This window comes from Thermobia domestica, chromosome 10 (genome assembly GCF_964235325.1).
Source record: "Thermobia domestica chromosome 10, izTheDome1.hap1.1, whole genome shotgun sequence".
In the NCBI taxonomy this organism is placed as follows: Eukaryota; Metazoa; Arthropoda; class Insecta; order Zygentoma; family Lepismatidae; genus Thermobia; species Thermobia domestica.
The window spans coordinates 29,028,687-29,045,095 of record NC_137463.1 but is presented as its reverse complement, the minus strand read 5'-3'; the positions used below and the strand labels follow the sequence as shown (position 1 = coordinate 29,045,095).

General features: G+C 35.8%; 1 protein-coding gene across 1 annotated transcript in view; it reads left to right on the top strand.

The window, feature by feature from the left end:
• The window catches only part of fry (microtubule binding protein furry), a 1,411,512-nt gene that overhangs the window by 161,835 nt on the left and 1,233,268 nt on the right, over nt 1–16,409 (top strand). Inside the window, exons 22-23 of the mRNA XM_081727912.1 lie at nt 3,241–3,410; nt 4,110–4,381. Coding sequence (XP_081584038.1) covers nt 3,241–3,410; nt 4,110–4,381 — 442 coding nt within the window. The remainder of the gene's footprint in view (nt 1–3,240; nt 3,411–4,109; nt 4,382–16,409) is intronic.

Genomic DNA, 16,409 nt, shown 5'->3' with positions numbered 1-16,409 from the left:
TAGTATTTCAGATCTTTGTTTGACCTTTCATTAGAGATGAGAAAATGGTCAATTAAAAAAAGAAAGAAAGAAAGAGAGAGAGAGAGAGAGAGAGAGGGATAGAGAGAAGTTAAAGAACCTGTTTTAGTGATTCATTATGAAGTAATATGAGGCTAATTTTTTCAGTTATCATTTGTATATCGCCTTTTTAAAATGCGATCAGAATAAATGACCATTTAAAAGATGCAAAAACCGAATATTCGGTGCCAGCAATGAAATAATGTACAAAGGAATATTCAAAATTTAAGAATTTTTATAATATTGGATAGGAATGTTCATAACTTTTGAGTCTTATTTTTTCTGGCTGCAGTGAAATTAAGAGGAGGTACCGTACTATGTGCATATTAAATAATGTGTCTTTATTCCTATGTAGAATCTAAAAAGTTTCTTGGAATTTGTTGAATAAGATGTCGATAGTCTTCATACTCTCATGACTGATATTAGTTCATGGCGTAACTTTTCTGTTAGATATCAAATGAAAGGATAAGTCACGAGGATTCAAAATATATTTTATAGGTATTTTATGACATATAACAAAGGAAATAAATAATAAATTCTCTATTCAATAAATAAGTAAACTTAGTAGTTTTCAAGTTCTTGCAGAATGAACAATTGCTTGTTCCAAACACTCGCTCGCCTGTGATGGAAACGTACAAGGAACTCAATTTTGAAATGAAATAAAATAAAATCTTTTGAGTTTTATGTCCCACGATTATGCAGGCTATGCTAAAAGAGACGGTGATGAAAACACGAATGAAATGGTGGAATGAAGAAAGTGGGAAGAAACTTAAGGACCCAGAGGAAACCTACGCACATGGTGTTTGTCTACCATAAGGTTCACTTGGCGCGAGTGGGATCGAACCAGGAACCCCATGTGCCAGAGGTGAACGCTCTACCACTGAGCCACCTCGGCCCCCCAAGAGCTCAATTTTGAATAGAAGTCGTGAGTACAACTGCACATGTTTCTAGATCTGGTAATTAACTCCTCTGTGGCTATATGATCCGCGTACTCGTCGTCGGGCGGGAAACCCGCGTACGATTTACGGATGAAATTCATGTAGTTCGGATCACTCGTTCGGCTGTAGGTCCAAATCTCATAGAACCTTGTTGTTGAAGGGGACGATAAACTTTAATCCATCCATTCAACCATCTGCTAGTAGGAACACTAAGTCATCATGTAACTCTGAATCCTAACATTTTAGGTAGATTCTCAGCTAGAGGATAGTAAGTTTCAGTTGTAATTTACACTGGTAGAAGAAATTCAACGTTCTGCCCTTCTTCCTCCTGGTGCTTGTGTTGTTCAAACACCGTGTGCGTGGGTTTTCTCGGGATTCTCCCGTTTCCTCCCACTTTCTTCATTCCACCATTTCATTCATTACTCATCATCACCGTCTCCTTTAGCCTAACCGGCATAACCGTGGGACGTAAAACTCAAAAATTTCATTTCATTTCATTTCGGGATTCTCCCGTTTACTCCCACTTTCTTCATTCCACCGTTTCATTCATTTCTCATAATCACCGTCTCCTTTAGCCTAACCGGCATAACCGTGGGACGTAAAACTCAAAAATTTCATTTCATTTCATTTCGGGATTCTCCCGTTTCCTCCCACTTTCTTCATTCCACCGTTTCATTCATTTCTCATAATCACCGTCTCCTTTAGCCTAACCGGCATAACCGTGGGACGTAAAACTCAAAGATTTCATTTCATTTTTCTTCCTCCTGGTGCGTGTCTGCGTTTACATAGTAGTTCAAAGATTCAGGAGAGCAGTGCGTACGCCACTGCAAACGAGAGAAAATGGTTCCTGGTTCTCCTATCACAACCCCATGCCATTTTATTTTTAATCTCATTGTTTTTCCCCCTTCAATTTGTTTATTCATTTCTTAGCATAAAATTGCATATAACATTTTTTGTTTAATTAGTTGGCAACATTTCTGCACTGCAGTCTGCATTGTTTACAAGGGGTGCAAAGCTTCGTGAAAATCAGATTAGTGCTACTTTTCTTTTTCGAATGGAGTCATATTATAATATAAACGTTACTAATATAAAACTAGATTTACTATTCATAGTGCAGGATGTCCGAAAAGGTTCTGTATACTGAAATTAACACCATTTTGAAATTTGTTTTGTAAAAGATGTTCAAAACGGTTCTCTTCGGATGTAAACATGTCTGCATACACTTCTGGACTTTAATTTATTGAAGGTTTTTCTTAGGATACGTATAGATGTAATTTGGTTTACAGTTCCTACATTGCTTACACAAAAACAACAGCGGATCCGGAAGGGTAATTTGGAGGGCTCGAATAGCCTCCCAAACAATGAACTAGGCTCGAGATACAGAAGTTACAGGAAAACAAAATAAAGTACTGCAATATTAATACAGGCTGTTAAAAACTGTACCAACGAGCTGAAAGAGGTGATTCCTTACACTAAAATAAGAAAAAAAAATTAATATGAACCTGTGGGGGAAAATGCATAGTTCCAAATATAGGATTAACTAAAAGCGTGGGAAAAATAAATTTCGACACGCGTTATTTCGAACTTCAAAAGCCATTCATTAGTGGTCCATTTTAGCGTAAAGCAAACTACACATATGCCATCCAAAAATGCATACTTCGGCAATATGGTGGTTGCGAAAGGAGTTCCCTACTGAATATAATTCCCAGACATGCTCCCAACAGAATTCTCAGAATTGCTATGATTTTAAGGTGGGTCAAAAGTAGGTGAAAGGTTAGCCTTAATACGATGATATATATATTAATGATAGCACATTAATAATACAACTGTGAGAGGTGTTCCGAATATGGACACTGGATTGTCCAACCACAACAGCTAGGTTGTGGTATGAGCCATATGGTCTAAGTAAAGAGCACCGACTTCAGAAATGAGAGAGTGTATGGCTTTATGGAAAACGGACTAGGTGGCACAATGGATAACGCATCGGCACGGTACGCCGAAGATTTCGGGTTCGAATCCCGATTCGGTCATCGAGTTTTTCACTCTTTGTGTATCATCAGTACAAGTACTTAGTGTTAAATGTACATTATGTGTATACCATAAAATGAGTAGTGTAATTTGTACAAGAATAGTGTATCTTCGTTTTTTTCCTCTTTCATCTGATCTCTTTTAAATATTAATTTTTAATATTGGTGAGAGGTTCGACGTTATATGTCGTTTCATGCCTTTATGTTTATTTTTTCAGTCCGTGCGTCTTAGATCGTGAGACTCAATCGTTACATCCTACGTTTGTTGAATACATGGATGGCGCCCGGTTGTATCTAGAGAGTGAAGCTGATAAAGATGTTCCAACTGTGCGAGAAATTAAATTACACTTCTGCAACTTTATACGGAAGATGATCAAGAGCTTTTCCCGTAAGTATAGTTTGAAAACTTTACCGTATTGGTATGAGTTATAGCATACTTTAATTACTATAACACGCTTATCTCTGGTACTAGTAATTCCAGGTGTGGTCACTGGTGTAAACTCATTTTCTTTGAGATATTACTAGAGGTCTGTGCTGATGCAGGAATTTTTATGATAATTTGCTGAAGTACTTTATTATTATCTTTTTGTACTAAGTTATGGCTTGTACCATTTCGGGTCAACAAAATTGTGTTTCATTTGATTTCGCATTCTTTGCGATATATATTTCTTTTCACGCTACAGTAGCTTATCAAAATGTTTTTAAAATGTCCAAGATTATTACTTTTTATTTATTTATTTATTTATTTTTTTAAAAAAAGAAGATATCATTTTACCGGGAAAATGAGAACGTGTAACATAAAACGTGCCGGTAAAACAAAACTTACGGGGAAAACGTAAGATTTGACAATCCGAGCATTCTACCTACGTGTTATCTGCCTGGCTTGGCAGTTGAAGATGACGTTGAAAAAGATGCCAAAGAGCATCGAAACAACTTGGAGAAGTTTATTTTGTTTTTATCTATAATTTTGATTTACTTTAGTTAAGTTACTCTTATTTATATGCAGATAGATATATATGTATTTTTGTCGTGTTCGAACAGACATGTATTGGAGACTATATTTAAAACGTTCATATATTTTTTTCAGTGGAAACGTGTCAGACTTTACTAAAGAGGGATCTGCGAAAGAACTTGTTCATGTTATTTGCTGGTTGGAGTGGAAAGTTCGGTAAACCGTTCGGGTGTAGTGCTGCAACGAATCAAGAAGCTGATGAACCGTGTACAGAGCTTCAGTTCTCTGCATTGCAAGCCATGAGTGCTCTCTTGTGCTGTGGCCATTGCTTCAACCCGCAAGGTTTAGCTGAAGACGGCTGCTACTACCCGTGGTTGGACATGCTTCTGGGGTCACGCGACGAAAAGGTAGGTGAACGATCCAGTTATCTTTCAATTTATAGCCTCAGATTTCCTGTAAATTCTGTGTGTTCTACTTTTTCGTCTTTGGTTCTTGTTTGTTCTGTTTAGTTTAATTTTCTTCATTAATGTAGCCTTGTTTGAAATGAATGTGCGACGTCTGCGAATAATCGCGGCTCAAAACAACACAGGTACGAAATGATGCAGTGCAATACAACACAGTAACAAAATGACAATAGATTTTGTAATACAAGATTTTATCATGGTTATTCTTTGAGACAAAGAAAGGAACAAACCTCAACTAATTTTAACACTTAGTACAGGGTGTCCTACCCGAAGATAGCCCCAGAGAGTGTATAAAAATGGTAAACGAAGAGGAAATGAAACAAAATATCATGAATGTCCTGGAAATCCTGGAAATGTCCTTGAATTGATTTTGTCCTGGAAACATCCTGGAAATGTTCTTAAAAATGCATTTCTGTACTTGAAATGTACAGAAATACTGAATATCAAATTTTTCATAATTATAATGAAGATTTTAATTGATCGCTATTCCGGTTTTTGTGCTGAATAATAATTTGTCGTAATCCTGCATGTGTGGTTAATTGGTAGGCTTTCTTTCTTCCAACTGGGTGGTTGGCTGGGAGAACTTCTCTCTTCTTTCATCTACTAGTCTGTCAACCTATTCTTGGATGTTATTTTCACTTGTACTATCCTCCAGAAACTGTGCAGTGTTATGTTATCAGTCCTCCATAATCAGTCTATTTTCTCAACAGTACTTACTCCTCAGTAAAATTTCATATGGATGCTATTTGTGACAAGGTCATATCTAGGTGAAACTAGCCCTTTCAGCCCTGATTTTTTGTGTACTCATCGATTTTATTTTTATTTTGTCTTACTGTTCTTTTTGACTTAACAAATGAAATACAACCGTCATTTTGTATGCAAGTGTCATATTTAGAGAATTATACGGACGTAAAATTTGCGTGCAATAGTTTTGAAATATGTATATAAAAATCAAAATGGCATTAATCGAACACATCATTGTGATCTACAAAGTTTAGAAACTCAAAACACATCCGCCAAGTGAACTTTGTGGTAGACAAACACCGCGTGCGTGGGTTTTTTCGGGGTTCTTCCGTTTCCTCCCACTTTCTTCATTCCACCATTTCAGTCATTACTCATCATCACCGTCTCCTTTAACATAACCGGCATAACCGTGGGACGTAAAACTCAAAGATTTCATTTCATTTTCTTTTTCAAAAAACATCACTAAAACAGGAGGAGGATTTGTTGCAAGTTGGAGTTTGTTTCGCCAAGAGTAAAACAGCCTACGTGGCTGAGGTTCATTCATTGTGATAGCCCCTGAAACTACTCTACAAGAAATGTGCGTAGCTACCTGACAAATGATGAAAGCGCCAGAGAAATAGCGAAAAATGATTTAGAGAAGTTCAAAGAATACTGACATGAAAACCCAGCAATTTTGAATCCTCCAGATTAATTATATTAATCTTAAAATATGATGTACACATATGTTACCGCCAGGGCCGAAAGGGCTAGGGATGCTTCGGAAGAATTTAAAGATTTGTAGTTAATCATAAAGAAGCTTCTGGTTTTGTCTCATAGACAGGCTGCTGTCGAACAGGGCTACAGCGTAAATAAAGATCTGCTTGTTGAAAATGTTAAGGAAAAATCATAAGTCCGTTTGCGATTGGTGTAGATAACATTTCGCATAAAGACCTTATTTCAATCAACATTACGAACGAAATGCTGCATCATGCCTTCTATGCAAGGCAGCACTATATGGCAGAGCTGGAGAAAATAAGGACTGTTGTAAGGGAAAGTCAAGTGCAGAGCAAGAGGAAAGATATAAGTGAAAATGTACAGCAGCTGCAAAGAAAGAAAAGGAAATTGATGGAAACAAGTGAAGCTTTTAAGACTGAAGCAAACCAGCTTGCACACGAAGCAGAGCAGATGTCTTGCTTTACTTTATTGAAAAAATCGAATGCTATCTGTAGAGCAGCTTCACCAAAGAAGAAAGAGATTTTGTCTCTAGATGAAATCACATAACTCCATATTCAGTTGAAAAACTTGTAACATATTTTTTTTTTCTAATTATATCTATCACGCTGTCACTCAATGAAGATACCATGTACGAAAAATAAATTTTTGTTGTTTGTAAATTTGTTTGGTGCACAATTAAAATGTCATATAGAAAGAATGAAAATACATGTGCTGGATGTGGATGGATCGGGTGGCTTACGTATAATGGAAGTTGGAAGGCGAAAAAAAAAAAAAAAAAAAAAAAAACGCTCCGCTTTGTGTATTTAATTATTGTGTATTAATACTGTACTTGCATTAATATTCACTGCATAAGCTACTGTATTTTTCATTTCACTGTTGTAAGTATTGAACCTATAGTTGCAATTCTGTTATACCTTCCTGTGTCGAAGTCCTGGAAAATTGGTGATTTATCCTGGAAATTTTTTTAGGAAAGTGAGTGGGAACCCTGAAATTTGTATATGACATACCTGTATGTGTGAGAAATGAAATCACAAAAGGTGCTGAATATTCTTTTTTCAACTTCTAAGTGCATTTGAACACGTAGTTGTAAGAATGTGAATGTGGCAGCCAGAACCTCGAATCTCAAACTGGCTGGATTTCATGGCGGATCCAGAAACATTCTCTGACATATCTTATTGGCACCACTAATCCATCAGTGTTTAACATTAAACACAAGTTCTTCAACAGAACATCGATACATCTTCACTGCGACGTAAAAACAAGCAAGTACCTCACACCACTTATCGCATTTCTGTGAAAACACGAGCACACCAACAACAGTGACTCGCGGAACTCTCTGCTATCACCCTTCCTCAGCGACTACGAAGTACAGTGTTACCGTCTCATCTTTCTCATGGAATGCATTACATTCTCGCTAAACTGACCCTCAAAACTTTCGCAACCGATCAAGTATTTACGCGATGAGATACTGTTGGGACTATCTTCGATATGAGTGGAACATCCGTTAGTTTTAGGATGGTAATTAGAACGGAACAGACTGATCATAATACGTGTACAGGAAAATATCTTGTGGTTGGACACGTACAGGTTTAAATTTATTGATTGTGATATCTGCAAATCAACAGGGCCGCCCATAAATTTGATGGACTCCCAGACAAATTTTTTGTGATTCCCTTCCCTTTCTTCCAATTATTGTTAGCACTGTTACCAATTTCGTTCTTATGAAAATAGACAGTGAATATCAGTAATTCAAAAGTCACTAAATTCCTGTATTATCAATGAACTAAACTTTATTCTTGTCACCAAAAAGTGTTTAGAAAGTTTAATGGAAAGTAATTTAATCACTAAAAAAGTTGCGATTATTTTGTCGCTGTCAGGAATTTCGAACTTTAAAAAGATCGCAGTTGAATGAAGAAAACTTAAAAAAAAGGGCGATATTCAGAGAGAATTCGTTAATCAAGCATTAGTCACCCGATTAGTTAGTATCTTATTAGTTCTGTACTAAGGTGGGTGTACGTTTTTTATTCAGAGTCTGCAGTTCAACTAATAAGCTGATTTGGAAATGATTAACTAATATAACCCTAGTACCTCGGGTGAGAAAAATAAATGTGGCAACTACGGAAATCTAGACGTGCGCATGCGTATTCTGTAAAAATGGAAATATATGAAATACGAAATTCAAAATGTTTTCTTTCTGGTTAGACATCACAACAACTTATAAATAGTTATGAAATCGAATTATAAGTAACGTATCCATTTCCGAGGAATATACAGTATTTACAAGGTGAATAAGTAGAAGTGAATTAATATTAGTGACAATAGAAGGATTATGTTGTAATTATAAGAAAAGATAATTTATTTATCAGTTGTATGTATTCGTCAGAAAACTGAAAATTTTCTATTCATCTCTCACTGTTCACTTTAAGAAACAATTCTACTGTTCTAGAGGCCTCGGCTCAATAACTGCTTCATAGTTAATTCATTGAATTAGGAAAGAAAAAAAGACAGATTATTAACAGGTTGTATTCTCATAATGTAAGTTTATTGTGGCTAAACCAGGGTACCTTCTGCTCTAAATTAATTAGTCACATGTGATTAACTTAGTTAACCACAACGTGCTAATCAGAGAGTATTCACTAAAATACCACCACACACATGTAGGTATAGAAGATAAGTTGAAATTATGATGTTAAGTGAAACAAAAATGTTTTACATAGTTTGAGTTTCGAACAATGACATAAGAAACTGTTCAAGTATTTTTTAAGTGAATTTTGTATGGTTAGTGATCATTATGGTTGACGTGAACTGGGATTTATTTTAATGTACAATATTGTTAATGAAGTACAAGATACGTTTGAGTAAAAAGTAATGCGTTATTTCTGAATGTCTAATGCTTTTGACACTTGACAACGGTGATGAGAGGCATTAGCTATTGTGCATTGCCTGTTTTTGTAAAATAACAAACAACAAGAATAATTTTCAAAAGAAATAATAAACACTTTCAAATTACGATAAAGACAAATTTGATATAATAAACATTAAATCAAGGATAACCTATTAATGAAGTATTTCATCCACAGACCACAAATACAAATTAGTTTGACATAGTAAATGTTAAACAATATTAAGGATACAGACGAATTGGACTATAGCCTTCGTTTGTGTGTCTCAAACGAGGTTGAGAAGAAGAAGAAGAAGAAGAAGAAGAAATGAAGTTAAACTGAGAGCAGCTTGTATAATATAAATAAAACAGCGTGCAAAATCAACAATGAGGAGACATCGTTGCAACCATGCGCGCCGACTACCCAACACAAATAATCTTGTGGATGCGCCACACCCATAGAATTTTTAGATAGAAACAAAATAAAATAAATGCTTCTCACTAGCTATACTTCTTACTATAAATACATAAATAAATAAATAAATAAATAAATAATAAATAGTTAAAATGTTGAAATGGAAGTTAAAATTTTTAACCTCTAAAACATAATTGTTTGTTTCAAATGTGTTTGTTCAAAGGCAACGAAGCAACACACTTCTCCCCTCCCCCTTCCTTGCCTGTCTCTGGCCTAGTCAAAGGCAGTTACACAATAAAAAATGGAACTACAGTATATTGTGAATAGAATCGAGCACAGTCCTTTATGTCAGCGTTCATAAAAGATTTTAACTAAAAAGAAATCAATCAAAAAATATCGAGACTCCCCTGGAAAAATATAACACGTCCCGCCGTTGATATGCACCCACATACATTTTGGAAAGTCAGCGCCGTTGGTTGCAACAACGCAGATATTGCGCATACGGCTGCTTCCAGTCGCTATAGGAACTCAGGACACATCGGTGATCAGTTATTTCAACTCGTGATATTTGTTTCATCAAAGTGAAATGATACAAATCTTTCTCGGGCTGAGGCCTGTCTTTGGGTATAGAATTTCATCAAAATCGGTTCAACCGTTGTGGCGTGATTATGTAACGCACAGTTTGGTAAAAATACACAGAAACACGCATTAGTGTATTTATAAAACTGATAAGTCAAGACAACTGTTTCATGTTTGGCATGCAGCTGATACTGATTGGAGTTGACTTGTCATGTGGAAATGAAACTTGTTACAACGCAGCTAATGATGAACAGGCAGGACTTTGATTCTGTTTAATTTTACCTTCTTGTATATACTTGATCAGTGTTCAGCGCGCTGTTTTATTGAGATAAATTAAGTAAACCCTTCAATATTAATTCGCAGTATTTAGGACAGTATGGTGAACTTTTTTCTACGTGATTCAAATTAACGTACCTATCAAACCTAATTATTACTACTGTTCCCAAAAGGAAGTGGTACAGAACTCGGTTGTTTTAGAGTTATATGGTAAACATAGGAGTGTTTGGTGTGGGAATCCAGGTTAGAATTGCGATGTAAACTTAACGAAACTTGGATTCCACATTAAGTCGTAAGTACAAGTCTCATACAAGCGTAATTTTAATGTTGAAAAGCGGCGTTAAACTTCAAATTATCCAATTAATCAAAAAGTCAATACTCTTACTTACAATTTGTTTGTTAGTAACTTTGGAAATGCATAGCGAATTTGAAGTAAATCTTTCAGCAAGTTTTAAAACGTGAGATTAACTTCACGTTATTTCAAACTTATAGTCAAATTTACACATCCAGTCCTAAGTTGTTGGAAAAAGAAATATGGTGCGTAGTTGTGATTTATTTCCGATGGGTATGGCATTTTCGGCGCCAATGCTCTATTCTCACTGCAATACCTGTTCCCGTAAGATCAGCGAATTCAAGTAGTGCCGGGAGCTCCTTTGAGGCTAAGCGTACGCGCCTTTAGCGTGGAAGACCCGTGTTTGATTTCCGGCGGGAGCTCATGTGGTTTGGATTCCACGTTAATCAATGGGTCCACGTCTCATATAGCCTCGCTGTTGAAAGGGACACTAAACTCAAATCAAATCAAGCAGTGGTGGGTTCGGTCAAGAAGAAAGATTAACTTCACGTTATTTCAAACTTATAGTCAAATTTCCTCGAAAGCATGAGCACCTGGTAGGCTGTGGCCTACTAAGGACTGTTGCACCAAGAGTTAAAGTTTTTTTCTTTTTTTTAAAAAAAAAAAAAAACAAATAAATAAATGAGTTTTAGGCGTTGACTCAGCATTATGAGGCAATTGATTTTCTTCTTAAATTTAGAGATAATCCGCCTTATGCAGAGTCGTTTTGACCCATGATTAGCGTACTACTAAAAATCTGACTACTACAGGAAACATATGTTAGTCGAACTCTTTAGTATTGCACTAATCACGTTACAAAACGACTCTGCATAAGGCCCGATAAATCCAGAAATGACGATCGGAGCCGATGTGCTGAGCCATTACCCAACTTAAAGCTATTTTGCCAGAACTCCGTGGATTAATGATTGGTACTTAAGTTTTGTGAGGTAAAATCAACTGTTTCTCGGTGTTATAGAAAGCTAAATAAGTATAAAATGTGTGGCATGCGTTATTGTATCAGCGTATTTCGTCATTATGCGTTTGTCATTCTGTCTTGAGATCTAAAATATAGCATTCTTTTAAGGCCCTTGAGACTACCTTCTCAAATTTCGATTTGCTAGAAATTCAATATAATACGTGGAGAACACATTATTGAATAAAATGTCAACAATGGCTCCTAACCGATGTTAAATCGCCGATATTTCAGGTGCATTCGGCCATCCATCTACGCGGTGAAATGTAGAGTTAGACTCTGACAGCTGTTGATTATTGTCTCAGTCGGATTTCTCGTTCTGTCGGGATTCCGTCGTGTCTTTCTACTATCTTTAGTGCACAACTTCTTTCGTGATCACTCAGTTATAATTTTAATCTGTCTTCTATAACTTACAAGGCGTTACTGCAATATTAAATTAAAAATTAATTAAATTTTTCAACCGATAGAATAAGGATGTATTATAATTACTTCATATTAAAGATTTTTCAGATAGGTATATCCAAAGCTAATAGAAACTGACTCTGTTTTCTTAACTGTTTTTTTTTTTTTTTTTTTGTTTGTTTGTTTTACAAAACAAATACTGAGACGACACCTACATAAATAGTAAAACTTTATCCGTTTCACGTTGTTCTGTCTATAATAGCTCCGTAGAGTTGTCAGCTTTTGAGAATGGAAATACCGGACACCCTCCTGGAGTACGTATACTCTTAATTAGAGATGCAAAAAAGCCGGCTTTTTTGAATCGATGGTTTTTTGCACATAAAAAGCCGGCTTTTTTGGGAAAAAAACGAGAATTTTGGAAATTTTGGCTTTTTTCATTTTCATGATTTTTCTGTTTAAATAGCTTTCTTATAGTATACTCTAAAGTTAAGTAAGATTCCATGACCTGAATGCCATATTTCGCTCTGGAATTCACCATTATGATGGATGGAGCACATGGTTTATGAATTAAAGTAAAAATTATTTGAGAGCAATTTTAGAAGCTATTTAACTTGATTTTAACTTCTGAATTATCGACATTTTTTCTTCTCTAGATCATTTCTTTTTAGTCATCTGTGTTTCACTTCTTAGAGCTTAGTACTCTAGCTTCTAGCACATAATTAAACTTATGTTTCTTAATATATCCGTCAGAGCGAACGTTTTTCAATATATTCGTAAAGGCATACTTCCACATTTCCGTTATACTGTAGCTGTGCAATGATTTAACAATAACCTTCCTGACACAAGCTTGAATACCATTTGATAGAAATAATCAGTATCGGATTTATAAAAATATTTGGGAGGGTTTTTTCTGAATAATGTTTGGTTTTTCTAAAAATTCTTAATTTTTTATTTGAGGACAGCTTGAGGTTTATGAGTAAAGGCAAAACTAATATTTAGTTTGTTTTAGAAATTCCTAATTTCGGGGTAGAGGCTTCAATCCGAAAGATATCCCTACCCCAACCCTCTTCGTAAATACATCACTGCTGGTAATTAGTAATAACAAAGATTTAAAAACGATTAGAAAGGAAGTCAGCCAGGACTCACAATACACGCACTATCTCTACATTCACAGATGGAATTAACCCGTAAGTGCTCGCGTGGGGGTCTCCTGGACTCCCAGCAAGTTTCCTTAGTGGTTTTCTTGAAAATGAAGTTGGTTATACTTCTGCCACTTACAGTACCTTCCTAAAATAGAACAAGCGTTCTATCAAGGCCCGAAAAGAAAGGTTATAAGGAATGTCTCTAGCAATTCTCACGACAATATTTTTATTAACAGCTAAAAAAACAACAAAAAATATGGGGGTCTGTGGCACCCCCACGCGAGTACTTACGTTGCAAAAAATGGCGCGACTACTTACGGGTTAAGAAAAACTTTTGTCAAAATGGTCCAATGCGGGGTTGAATCCCAGACTTCACGATAGAAGCGCGAAAGCTAACCACTCACTCATGTTTGTTGTGCAGTTGTGTTTATCCAGGTTTGGGTACAAAACCTCTCGGCCCAAAATCTCGCCGGGCCGAAACCTCGCGGGCCAAAACCTCGCTTATCCAAAACCCGCGGGCGAAAATCTCTCCGGCCAAAACCTCGCGTCCCAAAATCTCGTCATACCCAAAATCTCGCCTGGCCAAAACCTCGCGGCCCTGATCTCGGGACACAGAATCTCGCCTGGTCTCAACTACGCAGGACGTAATCTCGCCTGGAGGAAATGTCGTCAGTATAAAACGTTGTCACGACGATTTCTTCGATGTTGAATGCTCTATTGCTGTTTGTATATATTTTGCAATAACACATAATTGCATTTTAAATAATGAGAACAAAAATTCTAACGCGTGCTTTGAAAATCTATCCTATATAAAAGTGAAAATGACTATTTTTTGACATCATATCTCTTGAGCCACTCGACCGATCTCGATGAAATTTTCAACATAAATGAGGTTTGTGCCTGGGATGTATTTTAGAATTTCATTTTGACGGCACAACAAAGAGAAGGGGAATATATTTAAATATAAATAAAACTTAATAACTCTTGAACCACGAGACCAATCTCGATCTAATTTGCCACACACATTAAGTTAGACCCTGGGATGGTTTTTATCATTTTACTTTGACGGGAAGAGGGAGAGGAAGATGGAGACATATAGAAATACATAAAAATGAAAGTGGCTGCGTTTGTGACTTAATAACTCTTGAACCACTCGATTGGTCTCGATCAAATTTGCAACATAATGGGGTTTGAACCTGGGCTGGTTTTTACTTCACTTTGACGCTGATCTTAGGAAATTCTAACAAAATCTAATATTTATGAAAGTATGAAATAATATCTGAATTTTTACATCCCTCGATTATGTTTTGTAGGTTAAAGGAGACGTAGATGATCAGGATGAAGGAAATGATGGAACGAAGAAAGTAGGAAGAAACGGGAATAACCAAACAAAGCCCACGCTCACGATATTTTGTATCTTCTTCTTCTTTTTTATTATTATTAAAATTATTATTATTATTATTATTAATAATAATAATAATAATAATAATAATAATAATAATAATAATAATAATAATAATAATAATAATAATAATAATAATAATATAGAATTGCATATTAACAAACTGATTGGGTAAATTTTAAGGAAAGGTTTCATTCCACAAGGTTTTGGCCAAGCGAGATTTTGGTCCGCGAGGTTTTGAGCAGGTGAGATTTTGGGTGGCGAGTTTTTGGCCCGGCGAGATTTTGGATCGTGAGATTTTGGGCGGCGAGGTTTCGGCCGCGAGATTTTGTCCGTATCCCCCTTGTCCAATTCAATCCACTTTCTACTCTGTATTCCTATTTCTGCTAGATCCATTTTAATATTGTCCTCCCATCTGGGCCTAGGTTTTCCTAATGGGCGTTTCCCGATTGGATTTCCAGTTAAAACTTTGAAAGCGTTCCTAATTTCTTCAATTCTGGCTACACGACCTGCCCACCTGAGCCTCCTAGACTTGATGACTCTAACGATGTTTGGTAAACCGTATAAATTATGTATTTGTTCCTTATGAAGTTTCCGCCATTCCCCATTCCCGTTCTTCTTGGGTCCAAATATTCGTCCCAGAATTTTATTCTCAAATAATTTCAGTCTGCGTTCTTCCCTCAGTGTAAGCGACCATGTTTCACAACCATAAAGCATAACAGGCATGATTATCATTTTATATATTTTAAGCTTTAAATTCCTTGACAGAATTCGCGACGAAAAAATATTTGGAACTGAATAATAACATTGAATTTCCTGATTTCAGTCGACATTTAATTTCTTTGTGGGTATGATTTTGGTCTGGTAATACTGATCCAAGATATTTGAAAGTATCCACTGTGTCGAAAGTATTAACTGATATTTTAACGCATTCATAATTTGTCGTATTACCATCCTTGTAAACTTCCTTGTATTTAGATTTCTCTGCATTTACTCATGTCCCTGCAAGCGTTTAATAAGGCCTCTGCATTTCTTTCGATTGTTCTTCTATCAGATTTACATCAGCAACATACACCATAACCTGGTGAATACTAGTCAACTCTAGGCCCTGGTTCCTATCTTTTATTTTTCTTATAGCGCACTCCGGAACAAAGCTGAATGATAACTGAGATAACGCATATCCTTGTTTCAGGCCAATCTCGACGTGGAAGCTCGCATTTTTCAACTCGGACTTTATTCTGGGATTCATTTAAACACTTAATAAATCTAGCTTTTTCGGTATTCCAAATTCTGTAAGAATGTTGTACAATGTTTCCCTCCTAATCAAGTTGTAAGCCTTTCTAAAATCAATAAACAGTTGATGTACTGGGTAATGTATTCCCATTTCTTTTCGAGTATTTGTCGAATGGTAAATCTGGTCAATTTCAACTAAATCCACACTGACAATCTCCAATAATTTCATCTGTGTATGGGGTCAATCTTATTAATAGAATGTTAAGAGAAATGCCTCGATAATTATTACAATCAATTTTGTCATCTTTCTTGTGAATTGGAACAGTGATTGATTCTTCCACTCTTTTTAAATGTATTCCATAGTTTTTCCTTTTCGTAAAAAAAAAAAAAAAAAGAAAAAAAGAAAAAAGAAAAAAAGATAAGAAAGAAAGAAAAAAAAAGAAAAAAGTTTCGAATATGTCGAATTTCCTTGTTAAAAATTCAGAAACCTTCAGGACTGGATAAACCGTTATGGTGGTTATATATTCTACAGCCTAGGAAACCATACGCTCAGATGAACTGTCTATTACACATATGATCCATGAACATAAAGTTCTATACCTTCCCGATTCTGAACAAGCTTAAGGAACAGTCAGTGCATTACAGAATTTGGAGCTTTATCAATTTTGCAGATCCGAGGCACCTGATAGGTGGTAACAGATTATTACGTATGTGATCAATCAGTGAAAAATTTGTACGAAATATTCATACAATGTATATGAAAGTTAAAACTTAACTGAAAAATTTCAAGAATATACAGAACCACCCGAAACGAAGCTCTTGATGTGCAGATTTCTCTCATGTTTTTCTTTATTTTGCTTCAAAAAGAGGGTATGTGAT